This window comes from Poecile atricapillus, chromosome 7 (genome assembly GCF_030490865.1).
Source record: "Poecile atricapillus isolate bPoeAtr1 chromosome 7, bPoeAtr1.hap1, whole genome shotgun sequence".
Lineage (NCBI taxonomy): Eukaryota > Metazoa > Chordata > Aves > Passeriformes > Paridae > Poecile > Poecile atricapillus.
The window spans coordinates 12137378-12159675 of NC_081255.1; the positions used below are offsets into that span (position 1 = coordinate 12137378).

At 37.3% G+C, this 22298-nt stretch overlaps 1 protein-coding gene across 3 annotated transcripts in view; it reads left to right on the forward strand.

Moving 5' to 3' along the window:
- The window catches only part of PTPRC (protein tyrosine phosphatase receptor type C), a 62402-nt gene extending 44618 nt beyond the window's left edge, over window positions 1-17784 (forward strand). For all 3 annotated transcript variants that reach the window (XM_058842251.1, XM_058842252.1, XM_058842253.1), the window contains 20 exons: window positions 120-316; window positions 2044-2104; window positions 2770-2878; window positions 4025-4056; window positions 5239-5354; window positions 5940-6030; window positions 6134-6210; window positions 6437-6473; window positions 6884-6981; window positions 8914-9039; window positions 10539-10696; window positions 11158-11293; window positions 11844-11993; window positions 12432-12522; window positions 12858-12991; window positions 13838-13972; window positions 14297-14419; window positions 14843-15021; window positions 15703-15838; window positions 16572-17784. In XM_058842251.1, the coding sequence (XP_058698234.1) occupies window positions 120-316; window positions 2044-2104; window positions 2770-2878; window positions 4025-4056; window positions 5239-5354; window positions 5940-6030; window positions 6134-6210; window positions 6437-6473; window positions 6884-6981; window positions 8914-9039; window positions 10539-10696; window positions 11158-11293; window positions 11844-11993; window positions 12432-12522; window positions 12858-12991; window positions 13838-13972; window positions 14297-14419; window positions 14843-15021; window positions 15703-15838; window positions 16572-16844 (2459 nt within the window). In that variant the 3' untranslated portion in view covers window positions 16845-17784. The remainder of the gene's footprint in view (window positions 1-119; window positions 317-2043; window positions 2105-2769; window positions 2879-4024; window positions 4057-5238; window positions 5355-5939; window positions 6031-6133; window positions 6211-6436; window positions 6474-6883; window positions 6982-8913; window positions 9040-10538; window positions 10697-11157; window positions 11294-11843; window positions 11994-12431; window positions 12523-12857; window positions 12992-13837; window positions 13973-14296; window positions 14420-14842; window positions 15022-15702; window positions 15839-16571) is intronic.
- Window positions 17785-22298: the final 4514 nt, after the last annotated feature.

Here is a 22298-nt window from a genome sequence, read left to right on the forward strand (position 1 = left end):
GGAAGAAAATAGATGAAGTTATTGAGAGAAGACAGGAAACAGACATGAACATATACAGCTTGAAATGCTGGGTTTGAAATGATGAGAATAGAGCAAGTAACTCTTTTTCTTGTCTACAGTACCACAAAAAGTGACTGATGTTAAAAAAACATTGACAGCTGATAATGCTGTACAGATTACTTGCAAAAAACAAAAAGAGTTTGGACCACGTGCAGAATTTAAATTGATTTGGGAGAATGATGGAAAAACTGAAAGCAAAGGCAAATGTGAATTTAAAAGAGAAAATCTCTTGTACTTGACAAATTATACATTTAAGGTAAGTTAGCTTATTGTGTTAAAATACATAAAATATTGCTGCATTTTCATTGTTTAAGTATATTATGCTTTATTTTAGGAAAAAAGGGCAAATATGGTGGCAGAAGAGTCAATTTATAATCTGTAGGCCTCAGATGTGAGAAATTAATTATAATTTTGGAACTAAAATGCATATATGCCCAGCCTATCAAGCTATCCCTGATCTGCTATTCCACATAGGTTCTAACAGCAATAAAAATGCAAGCAGAATAGACTGTTTGCACTTGGCTCAGAGAGAAGTTTGGGGTTTCTATAAGATTAAAATAGTTTCTTGACTATGATTGATATTTTAGTTTTTAAAACATATTCTGCTTAATGAATGAAGATTTTTGGCTCTTCAGGGACTAATTGGTGTAAAGCAGTTGAGATCCTTTTTCATGTCCTTACATCAGCCTCTTACAAAGCCAGTCCTTGTGTCCATACAAAAGATATCCTCTGTTTACATGCTTCACTTTCCTGAAGCCTTCCTTCAAACTTTTCTGTCAGGCATTTCACACTTCTGGGGTTGCCTGCAAAACCAATGGTCTGTGTGATTCTCTTAATATTGCCAGTAGGAATATTTTTTACATCCTGATAGTTCCTCTCAGTAAAGTTTAGGCAAGAAAGTAACCAGTAGGAGTGATGGAGTTTTACTACTTTTAGAAAGCAGTTTTGCTTATTCCCTGCAGCCTTTTCCTCCTTGCCTGTTTTTACAGAAGAAATGCAGTATCAGAGAACTTGACTAGTCTCAGTTTCATTTCAATATTTTGTCAGTATTTTCCCAACAGATTCTGCTCAGAGAACTTTATATTTGAAAAATAAAGATGAGGTCCTATAGGAGCAAAAGATTCTTGTATTGTCCCAGTAGCACAGGGCCTCTGTGCCATTTAAGGTTTTTGTCCACCACTTTCAGTGAGCAGTTTTCCCTGCAGAAGGAATTTGCTTCTGCACCTCTAAATCCTGGGTGCTGCTTTGCATTTATTTTGCTTAATTCTTACCCAAAAACCACAGAAAGCCTTATGGGCTCAGCTGGTAATGAAAGGACTCTGGTCAACTTATAGAAGACTCAAAAGGAAAAAAAGTGCAGTATGAAATATTTGACTGCAAGCTGTCTTTTAGATCTGATATGAATTTCTATTAGGGAAATTTAAAAAATTGAATAAATATTAAATATATGACAAAACATAAACACAGCAAAACAAAGTTAGTGTTTTAACACCATTTAAAAGTACCCAAAAGTTAATGATGCAAGAAACACCTTATTTAATTAAACTTTTATGAATTACTTATGCATACATAAATTTGTATTAAAAACATGAAATATTTTTATATTTACTGTTGCAGCAAATGGGATTTTTATATATTGCATGGTTATTTTCTCAGATTTGAGAGGCTTAATAAAAGAGAAAATAGATCTTACTTTGAGATACATTTGATTTTTATTTTGTAAAGTGTGTTTCCAATTTTTCTAAATTATTTTTTCTGTCATCTCCATATTTTTGAATTCAGATCTTGCTGTAACTTGAGTAGAGACCTGAGCTGCACTATAAATATCAATACAGAGATTGTCATGGTGTCATTCTGTCATGATGTTGTCAATAGATGAATGAATTTCAAAAATCCATTGTGCTTTGTTTTTTAAGAATTGTTTGCAGAAATTTTTACTTGTCATATCTGAACATCTCTGTTATTGTCACCCACTGCATGCAGATCTTCGTGTTTAATGGAGAACATAATGGGACAGCAGTAGTGGGGAGTATAAAAACCAGATGTAAGTAAATATGTAGAGCATTTTTACCTTTAGATTTTAGCATAATATAAATAATGTAAATTGTGAATTCAGTTAAATTGCTCCTAATTAAAACCCCCAACTTCCTGTTTTATAGTTATATTTGTATATTTGATCTGCATTTGAAAAATATCCCCATTCAGTATTAATGTAACAGACCATGTTGCCAAGTCATTAATCATAATTCAGAATTATAACACAGCTGTGCTTTCTTCAGGAAACATTCAAATGCAACAAGAAATTAATTTCTCTAACTGACATTATTCACTTTAGGATTATTTTCTTGTGTTCAGATCCTGCATTTCAGGAGCTGAACATCTGTGACTTAGCAGAGGTTCCCAGTTCCCAGATCAGGAGCAACTGAGATCTGCACTGTACAGATCACACATAGCAGGAGACAAACACAGTAATGCTGAACCACTGAGATGTAGCATTTTGACAGGTGGACATGAAGAATTTAAGGGAAAGATTTTTTAATGAAAACCTAAAATTCCGTCCTCTACTTTGGCATAGCAAACTCAAACCTGTTTAGTTTTTTCTCAGAAAAGACCCCAAACCAAAAATTGATAAGCCCTGGTTCCAGGGAGTATACAGGTTTCTTTTTTATAAATTTTAAAATAATAAATGTATTATTTTTCTGTTGGTAGATAATTCTAGAGCCTTGATTATATTTTTGGCATTCTTGATCATTGTGACTGTAATTGCTTTACTACTGGTTCTGTACAAAATCTATGATCTTCACAAAAAAAAGCTTAGGTAAGTCTCTCTTACATAAATGGAAAGGGGGATGGGGACAGCTTTTGGTTTTTCCACAAGATTTCACAGTGGGGAGTGGCAAAATGTTACAAGTTTGATGTTGCATTCATTCTGGCAAAAGATATCCTTTTACCTTTAAGTCTTTTTAAAAGAAACCAATTTTTTGGTATTTGTCTAACAAAACAGATATAATGAAATAGATTCAAAATCTCTCAGCTCTACCCATGCTCAAGGCATGGAACAAAATGACTTATCCCTAGCTTAAAAAAAAACCAACCGAAATATCTGGAAAACATTTCCTTCATGATTTAAATCAAAAGTAATGAAAATAATCCACACTTTCTTGGAAATTTAACCCTTTTAAATGTTTGTTCACCCTACACAAAATGTCAGGGAGGTGTTGCTTGTTACAGTAATCTCTCAATGGCTCAGCAGTTCTGTAGGACAGAGGATGGCAATAGAGGAATGGCCATTGTCTGTGCCACAGCCCTGCAGAGCCAGGCTGAGCCAGGCTGACTGCTGCTCTCCTGAGGGGGCACTGCCTGCAGGGAGACACAGGAGATAGAGCAATTTCCTCTGGCAACAACAGAACTTGGTGACTCCTTCAGCCTACTCTTCCCCTTAGGGGGACAGGGAGCTGCTCTTGTTCAGGGAAGCCAAACTATTTTTTGCTTGTACACACTCCAGACAGCCTGACTTGTTCTTGGATATTTAGCATTTAAACATATTATATTTTATGTATGTGTTAGTTTTCTGTCACTAGCAAGAGGAGAGAAGATGGTGTGAGCAGTCACTCCAGTAAAGAAATTAAATAGTCACTTGTTGTAGGTGAGGTGGGCAAAATCACGCAGGCACTAAAGCTTTTTGATGTGGCCGCCTTGTTTCTCTGTTTCGGGGCAGGAGAGAAGGAGGACAAGGATCCCAAGCACCTCTGCATAATCCCAGGTGTAGCACCCTTTCACAGACAGATTGCAATGCAGGATGCTGGATAAAAACAGCCCTGCTGTTGTCATACAAAACTGATTTTATTTAACTTAAATATATATATATATACACATACATACATACACACACACAAATACATCTTAACATATATATCTGTATCTTATTAGTCAAAGCATTTACAGCTGCTTCTGCTTCTTACAGCAATTCTTCTGAAGGCGTGAACCTTGTTGCAGGTGAGTATCTTTATATGTTTAGCAATTTATATTTATTTCCATTTAGGAAATAGTCTCAAGTCTTGCTACCACCTTTGGGTTATTTGTTATTTGTTATTTGCATACACAGATTGCAGATATCGATGTGATCACACCTTATTTGGAGGGCAAAAATACTTCAGTAAATATATAGAAGTATTTATACTTAAGTGAACTGAAAGTTCATCAGTGTTTGAAAAATTATTATTTATTATTCAATTAAAAACCCAGTTATAGTTAGTTATCCCAGACAATGTTTGTGATATGTTTAACATTGAGAATAAGTCCAGAATAAAATCCAGTTTAAAATGAAATTTTGCTTTTCTGTGCACCTTTTTCCAAAACAAGAGACTGAACATTAGCCGGTTGTTTTTTACTGAAAAATTTTGAAGGCTTTCAAATCCCAAAGACTGAAAATTTTGTGCACCTTTTTGCACAGGATTTCAAAACCTGTGAAGAAAGACAGGATCAGTCAATATCAGAAAGCTTCAAGAAAAAATTTACAACACTAAAATTCACAGAAGCTAGCTACATTAAATGGGAAGTAGGACTGTGTTGAAATTCAAATCCATTTGCTTAGGTACATGGTTATTGAAAAGTACCTAAGCAAATATATTTCAATAGGTATCTAAGTACCCATTGAAAATGTAAATGAAAAATTAATATATGTCTAGTAAGAGGTGTTAAAACTTGTTCAACTGTTATTTTATAATTCAATATGATGTTGCAGATTATTGCAATTCTGAGCATAAATTGGAGAAAACCTGGAAAGTTAGGTGATAGATGTTGTTATATTTTAATCACTGCCAACAACTGACCAGAACTGCAGCAGAAGGCAAGGCTGTGTGACTGTGGTGGCTGTTGAGGCACTTGCTGTGCCTGAATATGACAGTCACCACGTTGTGAAAAAGTATTAATGTAGTGTCCCTGCATGTGGCCTCCTCCAGAGGTGTCTCCAGAGCTGGAAAAGTTCTCTTATTCCCACAGCCTGTTTGCTCACAGCTGGCTCGGGCAACACCAGTTTTATAAAAATAAATGCACCAAGTTAAAAGAAAGAGTTTAGTTCTTTCATTAATTTATCTGTCAGTTTTAGAATCACATTTACTGAAGTGTAATGTACAATTTCAACATCTGTAATAATAAACATTTGACTTATTTACACAGTTAAAGATGATGACAAGCAACTTCTCAACATAGAGCCAATACCCTCAGAGCTACTGCTGGACACATACAAGAGGAAAATTGCAGATGAAGGAAGGCTCTTCTTGGAAGAATTTCAGGTTTGCCTTTCACTCAAAATATACCATAGGTTTTTATCCAGGTGGTTGAAAGAATTCCACCAGGAGCATGTTTGAAGTATGTGTACTAGTTATAAATAAATAAAAAAATAAACAATCTAGAAAATTGAGTGAATTCTCATCTAAGGTCAAATAGTCCTCAGTTAATTTTGCTATCAATCTCTCCCTATTCCAAGACTAAATCTATTTTTTTCCTGAAGGTGTTTGTCAGCAAAAGTATAAAGTGTGCAGTCAAAATACCTCTCATCTTAAAGTACCTTTCAATACATATTTTTAAACTTTGTCTTAGTGCACAGCCATGGGGAAATAAATAATATGTAATTGTGGAGATATATTAAGATTATAATATATATAATATTATAATATATAATTTATATATTATAATATATTTTTATATTAAGAAGAATTTTTTAAAGTTTAGATGTAAGGAATATATGAAGTAATATCTTATGAAGTACAGTGTTACCTTCCATATTCAGTAATGCAAAATTATTTCCATATTCATTTGATTGTAAAAGCTGTTTTAAATCTAGGCTTAACTAATAAGATAAATTTTGTATTTTACAGAGTATTCCTAGAGTTTTCAGTAAATTTTCTATAAAGGAGGCCAAAAAGAGCCATAATCAGAACAAAAACCGTTACATTGATATTCTTCCATGTGAGTATTTTTTATATATAATAATTTTGACATGTTTTATATATGCTTGATTTCTAACTGCCTTGAGATAATATAATTGTTTTGGTTTAAATGATTTAAACAGATGACCATAACCGTGTTGAGCTCTCAGAGATGCCAGGAGATCCAGGATCAGACTATATCAATGCAAGTTATATTGATGTGAGTGACTTTTACTTAAAAAGTCTTAGACACTACAGAAGAAATTTTGTAGTCTGTGCATTTAAAGCATCAACACCTTGGAGGACTTCCATTGGGGCTGTTTTCACCTTTGTAATGTATTTGGTATTATTGAACTGTTGCATATTGAATTTATTTTTAAAGTTGCAAATCTTTTTGATTGTTCATGCTTTCTTTCTAAAAGTTGATAACAATGTACTTTTTACAGGGCTTCAAGGAACCAAGAAAATACATTGCTGCACAAGGTACTCGATAATCTTAAAAGAATATGCTTTCTTTATTAACCTATTTTTGTTGGAGCAGTAAAATCCTATTAGTAAGCTTAAAGGAAAAATGAAAATCTGACATTTTGAAATGTAACATGACAAAGTTGCCAATGAGTTTTTGCTTAGGGAATTTTGTGACAATAAATTGTACTTCAAAGGCAGATTTCTCATGTTGTATAATTTTACACCAAAAGTTTTTGGATTTCATAGCTATACACTAAAGATATAGAAGAGAGTTTTAAAATGCTGTAGCCTAATGATAGCAGCTATAATGAAACCAAGTGTGTGGCTATTACTTGCATGATCTCTGGTTAGCTCTAAGTGTGTCAAGCAGGTGTTTTTTCATGTGGCTGCAATTTGAAAAAGTCCCTAAAATTATCTCCTTCTAGGCCCGAAGGATGAAACCACAGATGATTTTTGGAGAATGATCTGGGAAGAGAAGGCAACGATTATTGTCATGGTGACTCGCTGTGAGGAAGGAAAGAGGGTGAGAAATATCCATCCTTCCCTCCTTCTACTTTTCCATCCTTTTTTTCAGAAAACCAAGTGGATTACTGTACTATGCTGAATTACATATTCTTCTTAAATACATTTTTTTTCATTCTTTGTTGTTCTCTCATTGTGGCAGTACCTGTGTTGGAAAGCATGCCAAAACAGTGTTGCCTTATGAATTACCAGTCTTACCAGAAAATATCACTTTAGTCACATCAGTAAGTAGCAGAGGGTGAGCTTCCAAATTACAGCTAATTAATCCAGAAAAGGGCTCAAGGTAGAACTGTAGCTCTTCATAGACCTGTCAGAAAAGGTGTGGTTTCTATTTTTTTCTTATCTATTTTGATATCCTGGCAGTGTCCTCAGTAGATCTGAGAAAGTGTAGCAGCCTGGGCCTGGATTAGACAATGGGTGCTGCCTCAGGATGTCGGGGAGAAGGTCCCTTAGGCAGTGAGATAAAATGACAAGTGGGCATGATCTAGTGACCCAAAGCAAAAACGCTTTAATAAGGAGAAAATAACAAACTGCAACAACAAGTGAGAACGTGAACAAGGTACGGGGTGCACAACAAAGGAAAGGGCCAGGGGCTTAAAATAATTTATATAAACTAAATTAGGGGTGGAGTCTGAGGGAAGGTATCAACCAGGAGTGAAGATTAGGAATATGCAAAGAACTTTGACAAATGTAAACCAATAACAACAGGGGAAACAAAGAACTTTCTAGTAACATTAACATAATAATGTTAATTGCCAAGGGGCAATGTGGGTAATATTTTACTCTCCATGACTAATGGGATTTTTCCCATGGTCTTAAGTCAGTGTCATCAACCCCAACAAGAAAGACTATCTTTCCTCTGTTGCCTTTATTTAAGTGGAAGGTTGGGTGCTTTCTGGCCTGCTTTTGTTCCTTATTCCAGTGTCCTGGTTTAGAGCAAATTTGGGAGAGAACCTCTGAAGGGGTCCCTTCAGAAAGCAAATTCAGCAGATCCTCCCCTGGCTCAGGAAAAAGATTTCCCTTTAGAAAAGCGGAAAAACTGTTTATTTAACAGAAATTGAATAATATTCAACAATAAAACCTCTCACTGTTGGATGAGATGGCAAATCCAGAAAAGTCCTTTTCATGTGGTGTATCAGCTCTTATCAGTCCCTCCGGCGCCAGAAAGTGCCGAGGCCCGGGCCCCGGTGGGCCACAGGCGTGAGCTCCCGGGGTTTGTTTGGATTTTCAGTCCAGAGCAGGTTTGAACAATTTAAAGAAAAAGAGGAAAACAGTCCAGGGAAACCTCTCTGCCTCAGCTAGCTAAAAACTAACTACCAACCAAGGCAAGCTCTGTCCCGCTGTCTGTCCGTGCTGCAGACAGCACAGTCCGGGGCAGCATGCAGGGGAGTGAGGGCTGAGCACAAACTGCAGCTTCTCCTTCCCCCACATCGCTCTCAGAGCCAGTCTTAGAGGTGCAGAACTGAATATCTAATATAACCAAAGCAACTGGGGATACAGGCATCATAAAGTCACCCCATGACAGCAGGAAGAAGGGGAGCTGCTGTTTTAGCTGCAGTTTAAGATGTTGACAGCCTGCAGATTTACAGCACACCCAAGCTGATACCATAGGCAGGAGCAGCAGCCCTCATTGAGGACTGAAAAAGAAGGCATGGAAGCAGCTGCAAACATTTCTCCAGCCATCAGCAACTGCAGCAGTCACTCTTCATTGTTTTGACTAATGTACAGGATTTTTTTTTCCCCACTATACATCTGAATTTAAATTCCATGGCCATAAATTTCAGGTCAGAGACCCGAGTTGTTGGATATTTGGAAATGGAAAGTTGGAAAAGATATACTGAGTTGCCATCTACTTTAAAATAGGCTTTTTTCTAGCTTTCAGTTCTCTGCCACTTCACTGTTGGACTGCTTATTTAACTTCATCTCTTTATAGAACAAATGTGCCCAGTACTGGCCATCAATGGAGAATGGAACTGCAACATATGGGGACATCATTGTGAAGATCTATGAAAGTAAAACGTGTCCAGACTACATCATTCAGAAACTGCACATCACAAATGTAAGATGATTCAAAAGTCTGAGATTGACTGGAACTAGAGTGTGTGTTTGGAGTCTGTATTTGAAAAGAGAAGAGTCAGCTCTCAATGGAAAATTCTCTGCTGTCTTTCCTAAGCATCATATAGCTTAAGGGAAAACTTAGATGTAGGTGTAATTTCTTGCAAGAAATATGAGTTATATATATATATATATATATATATATTTCAAAACTTCAAAAGATATTTTTCCTTAGTCCTCTGGAACCTACATTTAAGACTAAACTATTAATATGCTGCTAAGTGGTAAAAAATTAATATATACACTACAATTTCCTTATATATTTAGTTTGTTCTTTAACACAAAGAATTTGCTGCTTTGTGTGTATCTCAGCATAACCCTCCGCAACTGAAATCCGTGTGACTAATAGATAACCATTATCTACCCTTCTGATAATTCTACAGTGGGACAATTACAAATTCTGGCAATCTCAAGTGTGTTTATAAATATAAGTGTTTTAAAATCACCATTTAGATATGTGTAAAGGCATTAAGGCTGGTTAATTGTTCTCTTTCATGCATCTGAAGTCACTTTAGTTGCCCTATGTGTAATTGAGTACAAAATTTGTCATCAAAGGCTAAATGCTCAGCTCAGACCCTTTGCAAAAGTATTTCAATCATGATGAAAGGAGTCTAAAACATAGGTAAAAGCATTCAGACTAAAAGAGTAAATCTGCTGGCAGATCTTCAGCAAAGCAACAGAATCTGCCCTTCTTGATTCGTGATTACAGCTGGCAATTCCTAGTCTGCTGGAAATTCCTATTCTGCTGGAAATTCTGCTGGAAATAGAATTCCTATTCTGCTGTCTCATATCATTAAAGTTTACTCAGGAAGTGGTCTGATTAAAAGAAAACTGTAACTTCGTGTGGTCAGTGAGCAGATCAGGATGTTAAGATTAACTATTTACAAAGACATTGCCCTGTCACTTGAGGAATCTGACATTAGAAATGAGTGATTTGCAGCAGGTTGAGGGCTGATATTTTTAGAACTGTCTGCTCTTTGTTCAGCTGACATCATATGAATAAAGATAAAATGAATATTGGTTTTGGAATTGAAGAGTGGTCCATGGCAAGAAAGTGGAGACTGCAAGAAAGTGTAGTTCTGGTAGAATAGTGATGTATAACTACTGAAACAATGGCAAATAACTGTATGAATAGCTCTGCCACAACTGGAAAATTCAACTCTGAGTAAGAACTTTGAGGTTAATTAGTGAAAAAATGCCTGTACAGCCATATAAATCATGGCCAGTAAAAGAATGCCTTTGAGCGCTTTTTCTCATTTGGCTTTATAATCATGGTTATCAAAATTTATGTCCTCTCTTTTAGTCTAGCAGCAACAAACCAAAGTCCACTAAGGACTCTTTGGGCTTTAATCTAGTCACTTACACTAACATATACAGCTGTATACATATACCAATGTGTATATAGATTGATATATATTAAAAACAACACTTCAAATTTTCTAGGGAAGAGAAAGGACAGCTGGACGAGATGTCACTCATATCCAGTTCACAAGTTGGCCAGACCATGGAGTCCCTGAAGATCCACATCTCCTTCTCAAACTCCGACGCAGAGTTAACGCTCTCAGCAACTTTTTTAGTGGTCCAATTGTAGTTCATTGCAGGTAAATATATATTCTTTTAAAAATTTGGCAATGTTAAATGACTGAAATGAAGCTATTCAGAAAAGGGACTGGGCAAAAGTGTTTGTGATTTTGTGACTTGAACACTTGAAAATGAGTCAGCAAAAGATAAACAAGGCCTGTTTTCTGAAGGATATAAAGGAAATTCAGGTTGATAAAACCTGAGGATACACAGACCTTTGAAAAACAGCCAGATCAATGTTGGGCTGCTTTGGCTATAAGCACCATATTTGGCAATGTTGGCCTTGCTTTCACTAAAAGATACTAAAAATGCAAACTCATCATTGTTTGCGTTGCTAATTAATTTACAGCAAGAAGTGTTTTCAGTTCCTTTGAATCCTGTTAGACTTTTTCAGTTTTACTCTGTCAAGGCCTGCTCTCCTCAGAGAGGGAGTGGGAGGTGCCATTGCCTGTCAATAACCAAATGCCTTTGTGGCTGGCAGTGCCGGCGTTGGGCGCACTGGGACGTACATAGGAATTGATGCCATGTTGGAGGGGCTGGATGCAGAAGGCAGAGTGGATGTTTATGGCTACATCGTGAAACTGCGTCGGCAGCGATGCCTCATGGTCCAAGTAGAGGTATCTCCCTGAAACTCCTGTCAAAACTCTCCTTTACTCGGGCTTCAGCAGTATTTCTCACAAGTGAATTGCTCAGTTCAATTGAAGCTGTTCATAGAAAATATAGATCTGAAAACTATTGATGGAAAAAAAGCTTCCGACATTATTTTTGTATTTTAGCAACTTCAACTTTTTAAGTTCAGACTTTAGAAGAGGAAGCCAAGGAGAACAAATTTTTGACATACAATTCATAAATGCAAAACTGAGCTTGCAGAGTCAAACTCAATTTTAAACATTCTAAAATGCATCTGCCTAAATGCAATTTTCATATGAGTTGAGTACAACTTATGACTTACGGACTGATGAATTGTATGTTTTTAACTTATGTCAGCATTTTACAGTTTAACACTTGTATTTAATATCTGTTTAATGTTAATGCTTAATATTATTAACAATGATGATATTATTACAGGATTAATAGTTTTTTATGATGATTTTAAAAAGTGATATAATTATTTTTTTTTACTCTTTAATAACTTCATGTTTAAACCCTTCAAATGGGAAACACCAGTCACAATACATCCTTATTCATCAAGCACTGGTGGAATACAATCAGTATGGAGAAACAGAGATCAGTCTCTCAGAACTGCATTCCTCCCTTAACAATCTGAAAAGAAAAGATCACCCGACTGAGCCTTCTCTGCTGGATGCAGAGTTCCAGGTAAATAAGCTTTGCATTCCGGTTGCCCTTACTTCCCACTTCTGCTAAAAAATGCCTTGCACAATACTCATGAGCTAGAGATACCACAGTTAACAGATCATTTAGGTGCTATTTTATTTCTCAGGCAGAGAAAGTTTCTTTACCTTCATGAGAAAAAGCTGCATACTAATGAAGTTTAATTTCTGCTTTGGAGTTAATATTTTTAAGAAAGTCGGAGTTCGCAGAATGGTTACTTGTGTCTGTGTTCATGATTTTCTGTGCCATTGTACATGATGTAGCAGGCATTTTTAAACAGTAGTACAGATGTTACCAAAGTTTAGAGAACCGAAGTAAGGAGTAAGAGAAGTGGAAGATAAAGAGTGAGAGTGAGTCCTGAGGAGACAATGATCTCAAGAACCATTTTAATCAAGCATAATATCAAACATCTTCTTTCTTCAGCGATTGCCTTCCTATAAGGGATGGCGGACGCAGAACATTGGGAATCGGGAGGAAAATAAAAGCAAAAATAGGAATGCCAACATAATTCCTTGTAAGTATTTTCCATTGCCTTATTTTATCCCACCTCCCCTTATTATATCTGTTTTCTTCTATTAGAAAAATTTTGAAAAAATGAGCAAATCACCTTACAGAGTACTATTTGATAGGTGTTCTCAATGCTGTAAAATTCTAAACTTCTTGCAGTGATTTTAAAAAAAGAGATGAGTTTTTACCAATGTGAATTATTGTGACTGTTTATTTCAAGCAAGGTGGCCTTGGTTCTGCAGTCTATTGTGAAAGGACTGGCCTTTTCTATTTCCCCCCCGCCCCCAAAAATGCCACATCCAGGGGCTGTGTGCTGTGACAGTGACACTTTGTCTCACACAGATGACTTTAACCGAGTGCCCATCAGGCACGAAGAAGATTGCAGTAAGGAGGGTGAGCATGATTCAGACGAGTCCTCGGATGAAGACAGCGACTGTGAGGAATCCAGCAAATACATCAATGCTTCATTCATAACTGTATGTATTTAGAAGATCCACTATAGGCATTTCATAAGCTTTCAGCTAAAAATCTTATTCTCTTGTTGGCATCACAATAGAAAAGAATTTAGTTGAATAAAGGAGAAGGATATGATGGCTGATTGGGAAATCCATCTATGTTTAAAACCATTAGCCTTCAGACTGGCCTCATTATAACGTATATTTCCATTACTGGGCATCTGTGTACAGGTTGAACCAGATTAATATTGTCCCTGTTAATGAAATGTGACTAAAGCTATTCAATGGACCAAACCCTACCAGTGAAAATTTGAGCCAACAATTTTTTGGTATAATTGTATATCCAAAGAAGAACATTTATTGGTCACAAATGAAGTAACTGATGTCAATGGAATTACTAGCTAAGTTCCATTTATCTGAATCCTTTGAAATGCTGCACACTTAGGATACCTATTTAGGGTAAATGTATCTGTATTTTTAGGAAGCTCAGTGTGAAATGACTGGTGCACCAACTTTGTGTGGTATAAACACAATTTCTTAGTGGTAAAATTGAATGGCCCCGTAAAATGGAATGTTTAACCCCTTAAAAATATGTTTTTAAAAAAATGGCAGGGTGAGGTCTCACCTACTGCAGCATCAGTATATCTTGTTGTCAGTCTGAAGTGATATTCTTCTTAGGAGGACTTAGTTAATGTTACTTGGGTACTAGAATTCCTGTAAGACTGATGTCTACTGTGATAGGCACATTTTCCCTATAAAGAAACAGGTCCATTAATTTATTTCACAGGGTATTCCTTAAATGATGAGTTCTATTGTTTGACAATCACATTTCAAACAAATTGAGGAAAAAAAATATTTTTTTTATAGGGTTACTGGGGTCCAAAAGCCATGATTGCAACACAGGGACCACTGCAGGAAACTATCTCTGACTTCTGGCAAATGGTGTTCCAAAGAAAAGTCAAAGTCATTGTTATGTTGACAGAGCTGAAGGAAGCAGATCAGGTGGGGGCATTGTCTGCACATTAACACATTGAATATCCTCTATATGCAAACAAAACACTGCACTGCACTCTTTCATTTCCTTGCTCCACTTAAGTGTTTTCTATAGGATGAGGAATTTGCATTTCCAACATATTTTGCACTATCATTTACCTACTTAATTTACTTTCTAATGAATTTTTGAGGGAAAAATGTAGAATGCTATATTTTAAAATACAATGGAACTCCTCCTACTTTAAAGTCAGTACAGTCTCTAAGTGCACGTGGAAGGCAAAATAAAAGGAGATTTGAGTGGTAACCACTGACTTGTACTTTTATCCATTTTAGGAACTCTGTGCACAGTACTGGGTAGAAGGAAAGCAAATGTATGATGGCATAGAAGTTCAAATGGCAGATGTCAACTCTGGTCCTAGCTATACCATACGTGCATTTGATGTTACACATCTGAAGGTAAAAGTTTTGCAAAGTCCAAAAGGTGGTTTTCAGGGAGTTTTTTAAATTTAAAAACAAATTTATAATCTTAGCGTCAAGAAAGAGGAGAAACAGTTCCCACTGCAGTTATCTCCTGCTCTAAGAAACAGAAATATTTTTCTCTTCCAGACCATCAGTCAGTCATGAGAAATGCTATAAATTATCACAAGTTTTCTATTTAGTGAGTTCCTGAGATGGTGGTAGGGGAGTCTCAGGAGATCAGCTGTCTTTTGTACTTTGAACAAAGCTTGGATGTCTACCTACCTCATATTCATGAAGTAGAACTATTACCCTGGAGTTCCTCAGGAATATTCTTCCTTTGTAAATCAGCAGCAACAAAGTTACTGTGTGAATCTGTATTTTATCCTGAACATTAACCATATCTCCGCTGCTATTTTCCAGACAAAAGAAACTCAGAAGGTGTATCAATATCAGTACCATAAGTGGAGTGGCTGTGATGTTCCAGAATCCCCCAAAGATTTAGTCAGCATGATTCTCAACATTAAACAAAAACTTCCAGCCAGACCAGTGACTGAGGACAACAGGAGAACCCGCAGTGTTCCACTCCTTGTCCATTGCTGGTGGGTCTGAATTCAGCACACACATTCACCTAGCTCTAAGTTCTGGGTATACATAGCAACTATAATTTTGGGATACCTACCTTTTCTCACAAGCCTTTCCGTGTGTCTGGAGACTCAACTCTCCTTAGAAGATTCCTTGAATTGCTCAAGCTTGGCCTTTTGGATTGTAGTGATGAAAAGCAAGCACACTTCTCTTGGGCAAGTGTGGGCACAGGGCAGGTACCAGGAGCAGCTGCTCTTGGCTGGTTCACCCATTTTGTGGGGAAATGCTTGGTCAGAGTTCACTTGCAGGATGCACTAGTGAACATCCAGTAGAGTTTTTAGGATCATCTCTCACTCCAGGATACAAGTGTACTTTTCTAGGACCATTTCCAGGAATAGCTTTGCATGCCATCTAAACCAGAAGATAATCCTCCTAACAATAGTTGAGACTGTGTGTCTGCACTGAAGTTTTGAATTTCCCTCTTCCCCTTAAGTGATACTTCAGGTCCAGGTAGTCTTTAGATAAACTATGTGCTATGTGAATCCTACACATATACTTAATTGTGACAATTTCAGTCCAGTAAGAAAATGCTTTGGAAATATGATTCAGCGTAAAGACTTTAAAATCTACCTAATATTTAGTCAGAAGGCTTCTGATTTTACTTAGTAAATTTACATGTACATTTTGTGTCATTCTAGTGATGGATCACAGCAGACTGGTGTATTTTGTGCTTTAATGACCCTTTTGGAAAGTGCAGAAATAGAAGAAGTAATAGATGTTTTCCAAATAGTAAAATCTCTTCGTCGCACCAGGCTAGGAATGGTCTCCACCTTTGTAAGTAAATCTTATGAATTAACAGAAAAGAAAGAGATTTCTTATAATTGATCACTAATATCCCCATAACCTTGGGTGTAATTTCTGATTCTGATCAGAACATTTACACTCACCATCATTTGAGCATTAGCCCTTGCTGATATTAATGGAGTCTGAGATGTCCAGAGCTGTAGTTCTGTACTGCCTTTGGCAATGGGTGTATAGTTTGAAATTACAAATTACATAAATTGATGTTCCTGCAGTTGGTTCATGATGTACATGCAGTGTCCCTTCTGCAGCTGGGAGATGAACTCCATTTGCAGGCTGGCAGCCACTGTCTGTTTCAGTCACTCCAGAGGAGCTGTGGCACACACTGTGCAGTTACCAACAAACCAGACCTTGGTATCATTAATACAGGCAGGTTATTACATGACTTTCCAGACTCAGTACAATACATGTTGTTTAGGTACTCTAAAAACTGTATTTTTGGTACTTTATGAACCAAAAGGGCACAGAGTGACAACTTGGAATATTTGATGCAGACAGTTTCAGAGATGTTATGTACACATGAAGTCAGAATAAAGCATAGGAGCAACAGTCTCTATGCCAAAAACTGTGGAAGCTGCTTCATATGTAGTCTTGCTGGTCCAGTTACATGCTACATGTCTAAAATGTAAGAGAACAAAGAAAGAATGGATTAATTCTTGGACTCTGAGCATTCCATTAATGCTAACTTCTTCTCTTTATTTTTGAGGAACAATACCAATTTCTGTATGACACCATTGCCAGTACCTACCCTGCACAGAATGGACAAATAAAGAAGAACAGCCAGCAGGAAGATAAAGCTGAATTTTGCTGTGAAGTAGGAAAATCAGATCAGGAGACTGATTTGATCACAACTGATCTTTCCCCATCACGACCAGAAGAAACTGAGCCACATGAAATATGTGATGATTCTAAGGCTGCAGATAGCACTAAGGGAACAGAAAGCTCTAAAAATGGCCCCACAGCTGCAGTTCTAACTTAGAGCTAGATTAAGAAAAAGTGCTTTTTCAAATGCAAAAAATCTTAAGCAAAATGAGAGGTATAAGATTTCTTCCTCTTCCCACTTTCTTTTTTTTTTGAAAATGTTTAGTTATTTCAGTTTTTGAAAGGTACAAATTTAAAGGAATACTTGAAACTTGTAGAGAGTGACAAAGAAATGTGGAATTTTATTTTTGTGTAGATTTGCATTTAATACTTCTCTAGAAACCTTGACTGTTTTTATACTTTTTGTTTTAAAATCATGTATGGTGTAATATTATGCTGAACAGTGCGAAGCAAAATTTTTTATTTCTGTAAAAAGGAAAAAAGCAACTCAGAACAAGATTACTGAGTTGCAAGAACAGGTCTGTCCTCAAAACTAGTAGCAAGTAAATGAACCTATTGGTAAGCATACATTCTAGTATTTCAGGACTAATGAGAGCATTAATAATACTCTTGGGACTTGTGAGACTTTGCCAAACAGTTTTAAGAGCTTTTAATTTACATCACGTGGCAATTCCAAGGAATTCAGACTTTAAAAGGGTGTGTAAATCCTTCCGTATCAATGCAGAATATATTTTTTTTTGCATTTTTCTAGCTGTCCTCAAGGTGTCGTTATTGCTCCACATATATTAACCTGATACTCCTATAGGAGTTTGGAGATCAGCATTTGAATCATTGCAAGTTCTGGTGGAAAACACATCCTGTTTATTCTTAGAACTTAAAATACTGAGTGCTTGCACATCTATTTCTTATGCTTATTTTTATTTAAAGGATCATGAATGCCTCCAACCTCTTTTCAGAATTGGAAAATACTTCGATAACTTTCCTCAAAACCTGTAGATTTTAATTGGTACAGGATATTTTTTTTTCATAATGATGTTTTGTATGTTACATTTTCATATTTTTACTATTTCTTGCCAAATTTTAGCCTACTGTTTTCAGAACAAATAAAAAATATAATTAATAGCTTACAAGATGAAAATTATTTCATTCTCTAGTACTATGCAAAATGATCATTTACTTTTAAATGTATAAAATCTTGTGCTGTCCCATAAATGGATAACATTTACAAATGTCAATAGGAAAACACATCATTTAATTCTTCTAAAACTCGGTGTGTACCCAGGTAAGTGTCATGACTCTCTCAGAACAGAGGAAAGAGGCTTAATTTTATTTTGCTTGAAGCCATCATAGGAACAGTCACACAACAGATTCAGTGCTCCAAGTTAATCACTGCTTATTCCTAATTTCTCATTACAAAGCATAATTGAAAACACTTAGAGAGCTGTCTAAACAACATGTACAGTCACACTTGGTTAAAACCCTAATTTAATTGTGTTGTTAACCTAGATCAAATACATCGTTCACAATTATCAGCTCAGACAAGTGCTTGCTGGCAGTCTTGCTTCAGAAAGTGGCAGCAAGGAGACACAGAGCAGCAGGATTCCCCTTGGCTGTCAGCTGAACTCCCTTTTCAGCAAGGAGTTGTGTTAGGTGATAAACTTAACAAAGCTGAAGGGGGCATGTGTGGAGGGAAAGCTCTAGGGACTACATGGGAAGATAATCTAAATTACATTGTAGGCCCAAAATCTGTTGGCTAGTTTTAGAGGAGCTAGAAACATAATTACAAATTTAGTATACCTTGAAGATCAAAAGTATAAAGACCCTTGATTGCACATTTGTTCACAGGTGTTCATTCCATGTCAGAGAAAAATTAATTTATTTTCCTTCATTTAAGATCTGCCAACGGTAAAGCCACTCAGGTAGCAAAACAAAGAGGTGAGTGCTGCTGTCTAATGTAAGGGTGTGCAGACAGAGACTAGTCACACTTTGAAGAATAACTGAAAGTGTTTCTCAAATCAAAAATTACACCAAACTTTTCTTGTGTTAAATCTAAGGGCAATCATATACTTCAGTTCCTTGAAAAAAGGTTCCTATGTTTTTTAAGCTCCGGCAGCACCTAGACTGTGAAAACCTTTTGTGATTTTGATTTGTTTAATTATTTTCTAGAATGACTTCAATGTTTGTTTGCTGGAATTTTTTAGAAGAGAAGAATGCCAAGTTAATTCTTGATTTGTGCATGTACTTCAAAAGAGAAGTCCTTAACTCTGTTAAATTTTCCTCCATTCATGTCTTTATTATTAGAAAAATGGAGCATTACACTGAAACTGCCTTCATGTGCCTAGTGTGAACCACTTTTGCAGTAAAGTTCCTTACAGTCACAAGGAGGAAAACTGAGCTCTTGGCTTTTAGTTATTTTCAAATTCAAGACCATATTGTAGAATTAAACCTCATTAAATTCCAGTGCAATGATTGAAGGAGCCTATCTTAGCACAGTTTAGAAGTTCTGATTGCTTCCAGGAACTCTCCATATGTGTGCCAGGGATGCTTTTCTGCCTTCTCTATTGTCCTTTGTTTTCCAAACGTCCATGAGGTGGTGACACAGAGCTTCTAGAAGCATCCTTAGGCTGGATGCTCCACAGTCACTTAGTTTATTCACTTGTAGGATTAATCTCATGTTCCCCAGGAAGATGGTGAAACATTTTACAGGTGAGACACGAAGCCCAAGCTAGAAAGCTTTGCTAGGAACTACTTTGGCTCTGTCAGGGAGAGAATGATAGTGTAGCACACTTGCACAGCCTGAAAGTTGAGAAACAGTCTCAAAGTAAGATGAAAAATGTTTATCTCATCAAGTACAGCTAAACCACAGAAAAACGTGCTAACCACTGCCTCCAGCTGAGAAAATAACCCTTGGAAAGTGGTTTAGAATCTGAAGTCCAGGATAAAAACAACTAAGCAACAGATGAACAGAGAGAGGACATTGAGCAACAAATGAAGGTAATCAAGTGCTTATGTGACCAGAGGGATTGGATTTCTCCCACAATTTTCTGAGTAGATGCTGACGTAAAGGTGGGTATGCAAAAATTACAGTGTTGTGTTATTAGAATCCCGTGTGGGAAGATGGGGGAGAGGAAGGACCCCAGAGTCTACACAAGATTCTGCTCAGACAGGTAACTGCAGTGAGGAGTGGACTGTGAGTGTTTGCTTTTGTTCAGTTTTTTCCTGTTTCTCATGTAATGAACAAGGCAGTTATAGTAAAACCTTCTCAGAGGCTGTACCTTATGATGCAACAAAAAACAGGGCCAGCACACAGAGCCCTGGCAGTTTGGGCTCTGGGAGGTGGCAGAAGCCTGCTGCTCTCCCACAGCCCAGCTCCCAGGGCTGGGTTTGTGCTCCTGCAGGGAGTGTTTGTGCCTGCCCCTTTCCCACACACACACGCAGACCGCATCCATCAACCCAGCCTCTCCATCTCTGAGCCAGCTGGTGCTGCCAGAGCACATGCTCCAGTGGCACTGAGCTCACTGCCACTGGGAAAGGGAGCCCCTTGCTCTCAGTGGATGGGCTGGGGGAGCTGCTGGCCACACGCAGGAGCCGAGGGCCTGGACAGGCCTGGAGAGTCCCCACCTGTGCCAGCCCTGTGCTCCAGTTACCCTGAGGACACCTCCTGTGCAGGAGGGCTGCTGGGGGAGCGACGCAGGCAAAGCTCTGGGCTTTGCTTCAAGACAGGAAATCAAGGTGAAATGTGGTATGAGAGGCACAACCTGCACTGGGTAGTGGCTCTGAGCCACAGAAAGTGCTGAATTTAAGTTACAAAGGGAAGAAAAACACTACCATTGTGAGCTGTTTGTGTGAGCTAGTAAAGAAAGTAAAGTGAGTGGTGGCTCCAGACAGGTGTTTCATTAAGCAAGAAGTTGTATCTTTTATTTAACATTCCTCACAAAAACTCTCCAACACCAATGCTTATCTCTTTGACAAGGCATCTTGCTTTTGTAAAGGCCCAGGGATTTTTTGACATGGTACATACTACAGATTGCCTCTAAAAGAAAATCAGAAATTCCCTGAGGGTTCTACACAGCTCTACCACAGCTATTTTTCCATATGTAAAGCAACTGTTTGCCAAGGACCAATGTGCTGGTTTTGCACTAGGGAGAACTACAACAGAAGAAAAGGAAGTTTCAATTACAGAATACAGAATATTTCTATGTACATTAGGCCTGCTTCAGAAAAACCTCAAATCTTCTGATAAATATAATACAATTATTTGAAAGGTACATCAACAGAGAACAGTTTTATACAAAAGCCTAAGTCAATCTGTCTTTTCAATGCAAAAGAAAGAAACATGACTACAAAAGTACAGTGCAAGTTGATGCTCAAAGATCTTTCTAGTGATAAAAATTATTTAGGAAGGATATTTACTACAAGTTATAATAAAATAAAGCTTTAAATAGTTTTAGCTTTAAATAGTCATTTCCTCAGACTCAGAATTGTCAGCATCAGCAATGCATAATGTTACTAAACTTTCTAAAATTAAGGTAATAAATATTTTTCAGAGGAATAGGCATAGATCTACTTACAGCTGAGTGTCTCTTCAATCCCACATCTGTTTAGTGCCACGGCAGGCATTGCTAATATAGCCATAAGTGTGACTGTCTGACTGAGGGAAAAATAAAAGGAAGTTTATTTTGGATCAGTTTCAGCACTCAGATTCAAATTTTTGCTTTTGGAGATGAACCCCCCCCGCCCTCCCCGATAGCCTGACCTTGCCTGGCAGTCAGCTGGGAGTCTGAGCTTGCACAGGTCAGTGCTCCACAGAGTCCTTGGGGACGCCCTTGTGTATTTTCAGAGCTTCCCTGCAGGCTGTGCTGAAACTCTTCAAACGCGTTTTGCTCACTTCCGAGCCTCCTGCAGTGCATCCAGCTTGCTCCATTTCAGTAACATGGAGCCATTTGAGGTAATGAAGATGACATTTGTTTATGCAGCACTGCAGAGGCTGTGTGTCCCCAGGAACAAGCGCCAATTCAGAGCAAAGTGTGTGCAAGCGTGTGTGTGTGTGTGTGTGTGTGTGTCTGTGTGTGTGTGTGTGTGTGTGTGTGTGTGTGTGTGTGTGCATGCATTGACTCAAGTGTGAGATTCCATTCCCAGGCAAATCCATGAGCTGCTGATTTGGCAGCTGCTTGGTTTAAAGGAAGGAAAATTGGAGAAACAAGGATGATATGGCTATCCTGTACTAACTTTTTTGTGGGGTAGTGAAGCTGGTGGTCTTTATAATAGTGGTTTTTAGAGATGAATACGCAAAAAGTAAATTACAGGTGAGATGCAGAAGACTGCATGGCTTCAGAGCACTCCTGTTGTCACAGACTAAATCAGCACTGATGTCAGAGGCTACCAAATACATATTTGTCAGCTCTCCTGATGTTGCAATAGAAGTCAGTGTGCGTGTTTTCAACTGCAGAGAAAAATGGTAAAGAAATGACAATAGGAAGGTACCACTGGAAGACAGTGTTCTTGCCAAGTGCAGACATTTGATAAGAACGTTGAATATTTTTTCTTGAAGAAAAAAAGAATTAATAATTTTAATCCTATTTTAGTAATGTTAATATGGCATTTTGAGAAT